Here is a 13987-nt window from a genome sequence, read left to right as displayed (position 1 = left end):
TGTGAAAATAGAAGAAAAATAATTTCATGTGGCTCTGGCCCAAACAAAACAGCTTTATGTAATTAGCTTTAATCTGTCCTGTACTGTACTTGAGAAGACTGGATTTTAAGTACTATTTTAATATCTCTGTAAAATAATATATTAATATTTGTGGAGCTGTAGGATAAAAAAAAAGACTTCAGCAGGTTTCCATGGTTACAACAGAATGGGTTACAGTCTGTTTGGTTCGCAGGGAAAAGAGAATTAATATTTCCTTAAACAGAGGTATCCAATACTGGTCCTTGACAACCCATGTGTCTGCAGGTTTTCTTGGTTTCTTTTAAACAACAACACTTGAAGAGCTGGGAGAAGTCAAGTGTTGTCCAGTATTGGCACTTGTTTCGGGAAAAGTCAAGTAAATTGGTCCAGTTAATCTAGTAACCAGCTAGTATAGCTCTTTAAAAGCTGAGCTGGAATGAAAACCCACAGACACAGCAGCCCTTCAGTACTAGAACTGATGAGTCCTGCACCCTTGCCCTATGATACCCCTGTCATTCCAGTTCAATGTTAATAATTAGTGAGATTATTAACAAATCAATGTAATCTCTAGCACAGACATGCAATAAGTAAGGAAGTGCAGAAAAAATAAAAAGGTTCATATTTATTAAACAAGGGTATTTATTTTAGAAAAGCCATTAATAAACCAAACACATACAGTAGAAGGAAGATCTTTAATGCATGGCTTCTGCCAGGACTTTTCAGCTCTGTTTTCGAATTCCTTAGGAGAATGTATCAATGTCCATCAAACTCTGAAGCCTCTGAAGCCTAGTTTCAATATTATGAAATGACATTGGACAATACATCACTTTGTTCTTTTTCATTTTACTTTTCCAAGGATGTGGCCTTTATGAGTGTTGGTCTCTAAAATGACATTCCAAGAGTAACAAAACAGAGGTAGAATATTATATACAGTAACATAAAAGGTACTGTAGATTGCCATTAACCTTTTAAGTAATGATTTAGTTACTAAAAGTGTTTGATATGTTTCTCCTAAATGTGAAATATGATATGAATTTGGTCATTTTTCCATTTATACAACAATCTGAATAAGTAAAGACATAAGTAAAGACAAGTAAAGACTTCACTGTCCTGTATTCTGGCTTCACACCCCAGATAACTGTGCAAAAGCCTCTTGATTTTCATAACATGGAGCCACAAAGCCTAACACTTGACAGAGGGAGACCAAATCAGATTAATTGCATCAATAATATTTTACTTATCTATGTTGATCATCTTTTTTCTGGAGATACACTATTCATTAGATAGATACTTTATTGATTACTAATTACTAAGTACATTAGTAATTATTAGTAATTATACTATTGTATAATACTATTGTATTTGTTAAGGTTTGGTTTCATTTTCACCTCTAGTTTTAATTTATATACTTTGGTTAAACATGATAAATTAGTGCAAGTTAAGTAAGGGATTACTAGTTGTCAAACATAGAATCATGTATGATTATTATATTAGGGCTTCTGTAAAGAGTTTTATCCTTTATTCTGAATTAAGTCTGAATATTCTGAATTGGAAAATACAAATCCAGCAGCAAAATCAGCTGAAATATTAAAAAAGTATGTTCGACAAAGACTTTGAGCATGATTTTCTTCTATTGGCAAATTGCCTTTCTAATTAATTTGCTGTGTAATGGGCAGTTTGCCCATACAGTAGTTTGCCCAAAGAAGAAATAGGGACCTCCTTTACAAATATCCCCACTTACTGGAAAGCTGTTTACTTGGAACTGAACATAATGGATAATGAAAAATGAGACTGTCAGTGTGCTTGCAGAGCCTGGCTTGAGCTTTTTAAGTCTGTTATTGTCCTTCAGAGATGCCTGTTCTTGCCATGTGATAAGAATACTCACAATTTGTTTGTGGTGGGTGAAAGGGAGGCTAGAGTGCTTAGAGGGATTAAGTTAACAGCTAGTTCATGACTGGGTTACATCATTATCCAGCCCTGCTCAGCATTGCCAACTAGCGACAGACAATTGGCTGAGCAATGTCAGGGCTGTGTCAGCCCAAATCACTCAGGGGATTTCTATGCTTGTTGTACGACTTATTTCAGCTACACCCCTGTCTCTGAGTTCAAGTCTCTGCTGTAGACACTGGATTAAGGTACATTTTGCCAGTGGCTCCAGTCCACCCAACTGTATAAGTGAGGACCAGCTTGCAAGAGACTAATGTCTCACCCAGGGGGGAAGTCATGTGCTCTCAACTGATTAATCAGGACGAGCTCTAGCCATATGAGCCACTTTGCTCTCGTACAGATGTTGTCTTGTTAATATGGCATGATCAGGATGAATACAAATGCTATCCATGAATTGCCAACTGAGTTTTGCCTATATTTTTGCACATATTGGGTCAACATGTTTGCACCTGTCTTGCTGCAGTCCTCCTCCACCATTTGCTCGTGGCTCCAATCCATTGTTGATTTTACTTGTTTATTAGCCTCCTAAGTCCTGCCCTGTCTCTTTAACTGTTGACAACATACTATGAGCTATCCAGTATTAATGCTTGGTAATTTTAATATTCATGTTGTCTCCTTGGACTGCAAATTTGCTTCTGATTTTTTATCCATTTCCGACTGCTTTGATCTCACTTAATTGAGAACTTTTTCCACCCACATCTGTGGTCTCATCCTTGATCTTGTCTGTGCTTCTGGCACAAACATATGTGGTATTTGTGACATTGACCTATAAATTTCTGTTCACTAAGCTGTGTATTTTTTACTTTTTTACTACAGATTTTTAATATCTGTATCTCTCTTTCTTCTGTGAGATGTAAACGTACAATTTGTTTTAAAAATTTGAAATTTGTGAACCACTGATTTCTCTAATGTTGTAATTAGTTGTCTCCTTTTACAAGACTGGTCATCTCTGACAGCCAACCTAGTCAGTACTTTAAACACTGTGTTGACTAGTACTTTGGATAAACTCTCCCCCCTTAAAACTTGTTTAGTTTCTCACAATCACATCTCTCCATGGCATACACATGAAGTAAAAAATTTGGCCTTGTGGTCCACAGTCAGACTTATAGTATACTGTATGTAGCTGTAGCTACAGTATAAGTAGCTATTGCTGCAAGTCTACAGAGCTGTTCTGTCTTCTGAGAGATCCTTGTATATCTCAAATTTAATCAGAACTGGACTAGTTAATCGTAAAGTGCTCTACTCTAAAGCTTATTGAATCCCCTGACAACTCTGATCTTTCTTTTACCCCTGACCTCTGTCTTACATTTTTGCGATTCTTTCAATCCAAAATTGATCCAATAAATCTACAATAATCTGTATCAAGCCTTAGTCTTGTTTCTGATTCAGGTAACTACTTGAGCCTTAACTTTTCCATTGACATTCCCTCTGTACCAGATTAAGCAGATGATCGTCAGATTTACGTTAAAATCTCTTCCCCCTCGATCTCCTGCCTCCATCACTTATTAACTTATCTCCTGTTTGCGAGACATCGAGCTGTGGTTTACATTAATTTTTGTGAAGCTAAATAGTAACCAAACAGAAATTTACTGGTGGGCAGCAAATGTCAGCTGGATGTTGGAGAATTTCACAGTTATGGTGGATGGCTTCCTCATTCAGGCATCAGCTGTTGTCAGGAATATGGGAGTCACACTTGATCCTCTCCTGGTTTTTGAACCCCATATAAAAAAAAAATGAATACATCTTTTTTTCACCTTAGAAAAATTGCCCGCATTAGGCAATTTCCATCAATGTCCGATGCTGAGTGCTTGACTCATGCATTTACAGTATAACATCAAGGCTTGATTTTGCAACTCTTCTTTGCTATTCTAACAGTCTTCTCAACAAGTTGCCCAATATGTCCAAAACCCTGCAGCTAGACTAACTCACACCAGAACTTTGCAGCATATCACTCCTTCACTTAAGTGTCTACATTGGTTACCTATAAAGTCACATGTCCAATATAAGATTTTATTATTGACTTGTATGGCTGTAAGTAATCTAGCTCCATCATATTGTACTGTACATCTCTGAACCCCTCCATGTTTAAACTCCCTCCTGGAAGCTCCATTCAGTTGAAGGTGGTTCTTTGCTCACTGTACGCAGGACTAAATCTCAGACTTCTGGTATCTGTGCTTTTTTTTTGTAACTGCCCCTCTGACTCTTGACTCTCTTTAAATCTAAAATCAAAACTCACCTTTTTACCAGAGCGTATGTGTGATTGCCCTTCATTATAACTTTTATGTTCTTGTTGATTTTTCCTTTACTTTTATTGTCCTTTTTTGTCTTTCTCTTTATCACCGTGTACAGCGTCTTTGGGTTGGGAAAGGCATTTCATGAAAACAGGTCATTATTATTATTCTCTATTGGCAGATATTTTCTGTGTTAATGGCCTGCTACTGTATATATGTCCTTAAGAAAGTGCTTGTTTCCTGGTAGTTCCATGCTCTCTGTTACAGATGTTCCTCATATTTATGGAAGAGGACAAGGGAACTTGATTTAATGTCTCTTATCTTTGTTGTGTCCTGCTAAATGTAATTTCTTAAACACATTTTTTTGAGAGTTAAAGAGACGCACAAGTCCATGATTTGACATTACAGTACTCTCTTCCAGAGCAGAGACACTCAGTTAAGCAAACCCATCGGCAATTCAGACAACCACCAGTCAGACATGCCCTATGCTCAGTATCCTGAGCAGAGTTGCAACATGTTGAGAACCAGATTGTCCATAAAAAGACTTTGGGCTTAATAAATTATATTTTTCACACTGTGTCTGGATTTAATAAAATTCAATAGGTTGAGGTTTTCTGATCACTCTCAAAAATTAGTTGGTGTTGAAAAAAATGGACTAATTGACAAGACTTCAAAAGCTGATAAAAAAACTCAGAGAAGATACTTTGAAGGTTTTTAAGTTTGCGATTCATGAGCTGAAGCCTTTAAAGAGCTGCCCGTGATGCTGACTCATATGCTGTATGAACAGTATGAACACCTTCATGTAAGGTCAAATCCTGAGAGTAATATTGACCATTGTGGGTGAACTGTACACTTGCAAGATACATTCCTCAAAAAACTATGTGACAAAAAGAATTACATCTAATTGTATACCATTGCTGGGAATTTCAAAAGAAGGTAAGAACTCCTATTAACTGGGTAATGGTTTGATGGTTTTAATTATTGTATTGAATTCACATTTCAAAACCAAAATCAAGTTCAAATTCAATTTTATTGTCATATGTACTGAGTACAAGACAAATGACATAACACGACATAAAAGATAATATAACATTGGCATATAGTAGAAAACGACATAACAAATGATATCACTACTCTTGGAGACAGGAACATGTTTGCAGCTATAATTTTAAACATGTTTAAAAATGCCTACCTTCCATTTCAAAATGTAGAATTTAATCGAACCCAGCAATATTCTTAAAATTACACTGTGATTTGGGGGGCATGTGATGTTCCTCTTCATAGCGTTCAGGTCTTGTAGAACACATTTTCCTTTTTAATCAGTATACTGTAAATATTTCACCCTCATTAGAAGCCAGAATACGAGTTAGTATCCTGCGCATTTTATGCAGTGGTTACGTACTGTATTATCGTGGCAGTCTCTGTCCCCTTTTTTTCCTACCTGCCTCTCTTCCTTCACTTACTAGCACGTCCATGTACCTGAAAAGGGCAATAAAACTACTGTAGTTGAGATGCAGTTACCGTCTCCTGCCTCTTGCCTGTGCAAGGAGAAACCAGGAGGGATCCGCTACATTACGTTAGATATCAGACATCACTCAAGGAGACATATTCTCCTTTCCTTAATGTCATGGAGGAGGGAGTTGTCTGATATTTACAAGCCATGTCATTTTGAAAGCTCGTTGCCTATTTTTAAATCTCTCTATAGATATCTGCAGATTCCCAGACATTACTAGTGGATCACTTAATCTGACATTTGTTTTTCACTGAGGTGTCTATTTCCACTGCCAATCGCTAGAATGAATGAATGAATGTCCAGTACAGTTAAAATAAAGTATTGTATAGATATAAAAAACAAAAAATAATTAAAAGCAAAATCGCTCATCAAAACATTGCGTTTTCGGATAGTGGGTGTATACTGCAGGTATGCCTGACAATTCATTGTGTTTTCCGGTTTGTGTTCTGTATGAAAAATGTTGGATAAATCAATGGAATCACACAAAAAAAAGTAAAATCCTCTTAGGTTAATTTCATATTTTATTTTTAACAGTTCCATTCAACGTGTATTCTTACGTATTAAGCTTAGAAATAGCCACTGATTATCGAGTGGCCGCTCTACTAATAACACTGGTTTAGTAACAATGACATTGATAATCACTGCCCTCTAGTGGGCCTTGTCTGTAAATTCTAGTTTAGTCTTCGACTTCGAACAGCATGAGCTCTGGCTTTGTTGAGTCAGTCCGTTAACAATAAAAACCTAGGATAAGTATTTGCTGTCAATGACTGGTCTACTGTGTTTACCAGAAGGCTCTAGTACAACCTCATTTAATGTTAGGTGCACACGAAATCTCAGGTAATCTTACATGCACGCGAAAAAGGAAAGGAAACGAAACGTTACAGGCTCCTTTGTCACATTATCACATTATCATACATTGTCTACCATTAATATGTATTACATTGAATACATTATACGAATGTTGTCTCACATTAATATGTGCATGTAATAATACAGTATGCGTTATATGTATTGACACTCCTATAAAACACACTAGTCTTTAACGTCAAATAAGATACACTGAAAGAACCATAGATATTATGACTATAACCATAATGTCCTAGCAAAATTACAAATCAATGTCTGCACATACATACTGTACTGTATATACCTCTATTGTACACATAGCTACATACATATACAGTAGGCTTAAGGTTATTTTAATAAATCATCATTATAATAATAATTAAAAATCAGGCACCTAACCTATATTTGTGATGATGATGTCAGGAGCTCTATTGTATTTTGCTGATACAATGCATGTCTGAAGACTTCGATTTCCCCCTCTCGTGGACCTATATAGGTTGGCGTACGATCCCAGATTCCATGACGCCGAGCGCAGCGCAGTCCAGAAAGGGAGTGTTATCATATGCGGCTCTGCTGGGGGTTCAGGAAAGCGCAGGCGCTGTAGCTAGAGCACTGGTTGAAAATGACCAGCTATTCTGCTGAGTGAAGGAAGCTAAATGTGACTGATCACAGCATCAAATCTGCAACGGCTGAAACAAAACAGTCAAAGGACAAAAAAGGCATCTGCTCTTCTCCACTGGATGTTTTCTCTCGACGAATTTGATCATCCGGGCAGCTATATCCCTCGGCCAATGTTTTTGTCCTTCTGAAACACGGGGATTTACTTCGTTTCTCTTTGTTTATTGTTCTTTTTTATTTTACATTAACACGGGTCATTATGATTTGTTTAACATTCCGTAATAGAAGACGCTTGAATTGTATATATCCAGGGGCGTTTTGCTTGCAATTCATGCTGTGGATTTTATGTGCCGTTTGCGGAGAGGAGCAGCCGTTCAGTGTGGAGGTAAGGGAAAATGATATAATTTACAGTGGTAACCGTCTTGCGAGTTCCAGAAAGGATCTTTGTATATGCTGTCTTATGGGCATTGCAGACGAAAAACACATTTGATTTCCAGTGCTGTATTTCGTGCACTAAAATACAGTCACACCAGTCCCCGTTTAAGTGCGATACTGAATGATTTCATCTTGGATTTCGAATACAATACAAAAAATACAGTACACAATATAGGTTGTAGCTTGTCAGATACATCCCTGTTTTTTAAACCTGGCAAAAATGGAAAGTTGTTATATGTTCTAATGGTATAATGGGTTAAATCCAAAGTATTTTTTAAATATAAATCCGGATCTTTATACCTTCCAATAGCTTACTATACAGTCGTTAATCGTTACAATACGTGAATGACAAAAATCATTTGACATGTATTAAAATATGTGTATGTTCCTCATCTGTACATTTTAGCGCCAATGTGTAGTAGTTCAAGTACTCTTACTGAGGCTGTGAGGTTTAGGACTTTTCAAGTTGGATGTGTTTTCGAGAAACTGTAATATCATTCTAATGACTACTGAAATTTGTTTTACTCTGTTGTTCGGCAGCTTGTATTATTGTGTTCTGCTGGATAAGGTGTTAATGTTAAGGTGAGAAACGGCGCAAAGTACAGTACTATACTTTATTTTCAGTTTGATAGTAAACTAAGAAATACAAGAATTTCATTGGAGAAAGGTTTCACTGTACAGTTTTACAGGTAAAGATTTACAGTAGTGTGCAATGCAGGATCACTAAAATATTCTGCATATTCACATTAGTATTTTGGGGAACAGGCATTCATTCACTCCTCAGTTACTCAGTCCTCAATACTTTTTACGCTGTGGAAATGTACGTAAGCAGCCTTGTCAGAGTCTGCTGACAAACTTCAGAGAAACTAAATAAAAAGGCATTTGATAAAGTTATGCTCTTTTCTTGTGCTTAACAACTACAAAACAGGAGGGAAGTATATTTTATAACGCCTAACAAAAACGAAGCACATTTTAAAACTCCCCACTTCTCCTGTATGATTGAAGTCGTATAGGTTACTTAAAAAAATGGGCTGCTGAGTAAAACATTTCGTGGAGCTAACACAGAATTAACTGTAGAATAAATGGTTCAAAGGAAGATTACCACCATATTGAACAGTTTAAAACCAAAAAAGCAATACCTCTTCGTATTTAATACTTAACCGAAACGTATATTAAGTAGGCTTTATAATACACAGTACATCACAAAACGTAAAAATGAAAGCACAGCATAATTCAAGTGAATTCAAGGGTTAATGATGATTATGGGGTTTTTTTACAGATAAATTGAAGCTGTGTTTTAGGGAAAAAAATGTATACTTAGCAATGCTTATTCCTGATCAAATTGTTTAAAATACGATATACGATACGATGTTTACCAAGCTCATGGATATTTTGTATAATTTTACTTGTGTAGTTTAATTTTCTCTTTCAGTCTTATTTTAAAAAACAAATTCAGTTTTAAATATGTAAAAAAAAATTGAGAAAAGGTGAAATCGTTCAGCAATAAAGACGGCCTTCCACAGGTCTCCTGGTAAATTTGGCGATCTGTGGTTGTTAACAACTTCCTCTTTTTCACGATGAGAAGATAAAAAATGTGGGAAAAGAATTTGCGCCCGTCACACAAAGTGCTGAGCTATCGGCAGAAGAATAATTGTGCTAATTGCACTGTCCGCTGCATTCGGAATGATTTACTGTACATTATTACAGTGTAATAATACTGCTCCTCAGCGTCAGCTCCTGATCTTCAACCAGCTATGTCACATTTTCTCATTTTGGACATACCAGTGAATAAAAAGAACAGAAGTTAGATGTAATCTTCACCATGATCTTTTTAATTGATGTAATGTACGTTTATCATCCATTGTATAACTTGTGTCCACCAAGCATTGTTTTATACAAATAATAAAAATACTAAGATTGTATTGGTCGTTTGAGTAATTGTGTCTCTGTGTTCTTAACAAGGTTTGGCATTGAAAATGAAATTTAAGAATTAAGACATTTTTGGCTTATGACATTAACTCCAGCCTTGGAATCTAAGTAAGCTGATGAGTAAATGAGAATATTTATATAATTCAATAATAAATTAACAAATTAATGTCCTGCTTTCACAGAAAAGGGTTTTATTTCTCAAACCTCTCTTATTGTAAAAATAACCACACCAGCTGATTAGCACGTTAACTGTTCTGTCATTATTGCTGCTATTCATGATCTGGCTTTGGTTATTCTGCATCAGATGAGCCCTCACTGTGTCGTTGCTGAATCTGAAGGATTACTGAAGGAAAAGGACAGTTCAAGTGGCACAGGAACTTCATTGAGCGAAACCTTGCCAGTGATTGGTTGAGAAAAGGTCACAAACCCCAGGAGTGAACCATTTGCTAGGTTATCTATGTTAAGCTTCAAAATAGTGCTCAACTGTATTATTTTTCTTTTGATGAAATTTCACCTGCCTTGTACAACTGGGGGCCCTAAATTGTTTTCTTCATTTTCTGTGGTCAAATATATTTAATTTTGATTAATATAATGTGGACATAGTTTTGTTTTTTTCCATTTGTATTAGTTGTTCATTTTGGAGGCAGGAAAAAAGCTTTTTTTCTGACATCTATAGCTGTATAGTTGACACACAGGTCATTAACATTGCTGTACTAAGACAGAAATAAGATTTGCATTACAAATTAAAAAGGTTTATACTGGGACTGTTACATAACTTTGTTTTGGGCAAAATAGTTTGTAAATGGAAATAACTTTTTTTTTAACTGGAACCTTTTGGACACATGGGATTTATAGTTGTTGTTATCTACAAATTTGAATTATTTTTATGGAAATTACTTGTGTCAAGGCCCTAGGCTTCCTTATCCCATCACATTTCCATTTTGGAATTGCTGAAGCTTGTGAGAATGAAAAAAACAACACCAAGAACATCATCAAAAATGTGAAAAGCTTGCTCTTGGCCAGAGCATTGCTATGTTTGTTCTCATAGTCTGCTTAGTAGAGAACTTGTGTACCCCAAGGCATGGCAAAGACTCCACTGAGTTATTTGTAACAGATATATAAAATATGCTTAAATAAGATTGCTACTATTTCAGCAGTGAAATGTTTGCTGTAAAAGTCCATTTTGAATTTTTGGAGCTTTATATAAAATACATAGTGAATATGCCATACAGCAGAGACAGTGTTGTGGTTTTTAAATACCACCTCAGTCTGGATTCATGATCTAAAAATCTTAGGATTATTATATAAAATATTAGGATTAGAGAATTTAAATAACAAAATACTATTAGTAAGTGTGTCATCAAAGGTCAGATATTTCATAGGTGTTAACAAAGCAACTGGTTAAAAAAACTCCATTTGAAATGTACAACCCTAAATGCACTTAGCCAAAAGCATCAAGAGTTAATCAGGCATTTGGCAGTGTTTGAAGTCAGGGAACCATGCCAAACATCTATCCATTTATCAGAAAGCCACTTGTGCTGGTGAGAGTACATGCCTTGCTGTTACAGAGGATGGGTTGTCAGTTCATTGTTGGTCCATGAGGATTTAGAATAGACAACTTAGAAAAGCCTATCAAACAAAGCCAGCATGTCTTTGAAGCTGCAAGAAAAGTGGAGTTGCTAGAGACCATGCAAACTCCACACAGAAGGGAATAAAACCCAGGATTCCAGAGCTCCTCTGTGCCTCCCTATATCCCAACACATAAAACTATCAACAAGGTGTAGTAGTGCTTGTAGACAGTTGGGTGTCACTTTTCCATGTGGACAGGTATTTCCAGGAGGGTGACTGTGGATGCTGTGAGGGGTTCATTCATTTGAATTTTCACTTCTTTACATAATCTGCTGTGTATTGTGGTTTGCTGGTGCATCAAGGCAGCGTATCACCCAAATGGGTGTTCTATTCTTTATTAAAGTGCTTTGAGATGCATTGGGATGAAAAGCACTATGTAGAAATCTAACATATTATTAAAAGTGATAGTCATCATGGTTAAGGTTCCAGGCCTCATGGTAAGAGATATTAGAGGTCTCTATCTTGTTCTGTACAGTACATAAGCAGTATGGACAGTCACTGGTCTGCTGGCAGCACTGCAAACATTCATATGCAGCAAGAGCAGCACACAACCAATATGAGTGTCAGGTCAGATGATGAGCATCTTCAGAAAACAACAGTGCATGCTGCTTCTGGGGCTGAAGATAGATTTTATATCTTAAGAGCTGTGATTGCAGTTCCTGGATTGTATCCCATTTGACTTACAACTGCATCTAGTCACTTTCTGTCCACAAGTAAAACTCCATTGCTACTGAGCGTCTTTCAGGACCCTATGCAGACGACACAATCCGGAAGGGAGCGAACACACACAGTGGGGAGACGAGGAACTGGGCTGGTAGAAGAACCGGGGGGGGGGCGTGACGAAGGTGCTCTGGGGGGCGTGGTCCAGGCGAACAGTCCAAAAGGGAATCCAAAGGGAAGTCCAGTGCAGGCGAAGGTCCCAAGCCGGGTGATAAATCCAAGACAAACAAAACAAAGTTAAAAGCCGGAGCGGAATCTGGCGAGGGGTTGTAGACCGACATGACAAAGTTAAAAACTGGAACAGGATCCGGCGAAGGGTCGGGGGGAAGAAAGGGGGAACGGAACCAGGCGCTCCAGGTCCCGGGCTAGGCTGGTTCAGGACACCTAGGAGGCGAATGCCACCCAAGCCGCAGACGTAGGGCGACTCGGTGATAGGCGAGCTTTCAGGCGTCCGTGTTCCAATGCAGAGTGAGCGTCTGGCTTTTAAAGGTGGGCTGGAACAGGGAGCAGGTGCACAAAATCAACTAAAAAGTGAACGAGCTGGAGCGCCCTTAAGGGGGAGGGACTACAATTGTGACATCCATAAACCCGCTTTAATGAATAAAAGAGATTAAACATTCAGGTGTGACTGCTGTCTCACTGTCTCTTTACTCAAACTCATACTGCATTGGTTTTAGCAAAGGCTGAAAATTGTTAGTTATGTCGTATTAGCTGAAAAAATGTTATATGTCTCACTAATTTTAGAACAAAAGAAAGACTAGTTTTTGTGAGTGCAATTCACATATTTAAATTTACTTTTTACCTAATTTACCCAATTTACTTTTACCTTTCTTTATTGTTTTGTTTTTTCCTCAAGTGCAAATACGTGGCAGACTGGATACAGGAGCCTGAGACATTAAATGTCCTCTAATTAAATTTAGCAGTTGGAGTAGTGTCTTAGCAGTGCCTTACACCCTTGGTTCCAGAGCAGTTACAGTGTGTTTGTCTCTGTGGGTTTCACCTTTCCCAGCATTAGTAAACAATCACATGAACTTGCAGTAAACCGAACAACATTAATTTTAAACTCAGTCTCTCAGATAGAAAAAACACGTTTCTGAGATAATATTATATAACAGCACCTACTGCTGTGTCTCTTAAATCATCTTTGTGGTTTTGTGAATCTTTAGGACTTTGCAGTATAATCCTATATGCATGTTCAACAGAACCAAAATTGTCAACATTGGACATCCAGCATTACATTCACTTTTTTCAATTTATCTAGATGCAGAACATTTTATGAACCTAGATTGTTGCCATTGCTTTCATTGAGAAAGTAACAATAGACATAATTTAAAAACTGATCACATTACTGTTGTAATTTCCAAATGCTAAGGCCAGGCTAAATAATTGAAACCTGGTGCTGGCATGCCAATGGAACATGGTCTGTGTGGGAAGGGGGCCAACAGCAACCTCTCCTAATGACTTTTAAATTAACAGGACTCTGTTTATTTGTGCAATTCCACCAACTCTTTTATTTTATCAGCAGCAGTACTGGCCAGTTCCTCATGTTTATCCGAGAAAAATAAATACTAAAATTTGTACAAACATTGCAAAATTAAGTCAGTTACACAAAGCTAAAAATTATTAATGCAAGCCTTGCAGTTTCTCTCTTCCTCTCTGTTTTTCTTTCCCTAAAACATTGCCATGTTAGAAAGTGCATTTAATACAGCTAGTAGCTTTTTATTTAAGGTAGAGCACTCCTTTAAAGAAGGTTGTTAAATTTGTGTTTATCAGTTTTGGAGAATATATGCTTTCTGAATGCACCCTTTTAATGTTGTTTTCTTCGGTTTTCTACAGTGCTCCAACCAGAGCAGAGAGCTAATATGTCAATATAAGCCAGTGATAGACTAGTGTTTCGTCCAGGGTGTAGTCAAAACTACCACACTAGCCACACTAGCAATGTTACTGACCAGTTAAAAGAATGCAAAAAATTCTATCAAGTTAAGCAAAATAATTTAAAAAGGAGGAAATCAAAACAGCCCAATATTTCAGTTGTGCAATTTTTTTTATACCACTCTACAATTGTCCTCACACACACTGTTTAGCGGTTAAACTTGGGTAA

General features: G+C 37.0%; 1 protein-coding gene across 1 annotated transcript in view; it reads left to right on the top strand.

Annotated features, from left to right (window-relative positions):
- Positions 1 to 7157: 7157 nt before the first annotated feature.
- Positions 7158 to 13987, top strand: part of mmp16a (matrix metallopeptidase 16a (membrane-inserted)) — a 53991-nt gene continuing 47161 nt past the window's right edge. The window contains exon 1 of the mRNA XM_088918757.1: positions 7158 to 7558. Coding sequence (XP_088774883.1) covers positions 7433 to 7558 — 126 coding nt within the window. The 5' untranslated portion in view covers positions 7158 to 7432. The remainder of the gene's footprint in view (positions 7559 to 13987) is intronic.

Source organism: Atractosteus spatula, chromosome 6, assembly GCF_055471065.1.
Source record: "Atractosteus spatula isolate fAtrSpa1 chromosome 6, fAtrSpa1.hap1, whole genome shotgun sequence".
Taxonomy (NCBI): domain Eukaryota; kingdom Metazoa; phylum Chordata; class Actinopteri; order Semionotiformes; family Lepisosteidae; genus Atractosteus; species Atractosteus spatula.
Note: the sequence above shows the minus strand (reverse complement) of the source record. Positions and strands in the feature narration are given on the sequence as shown.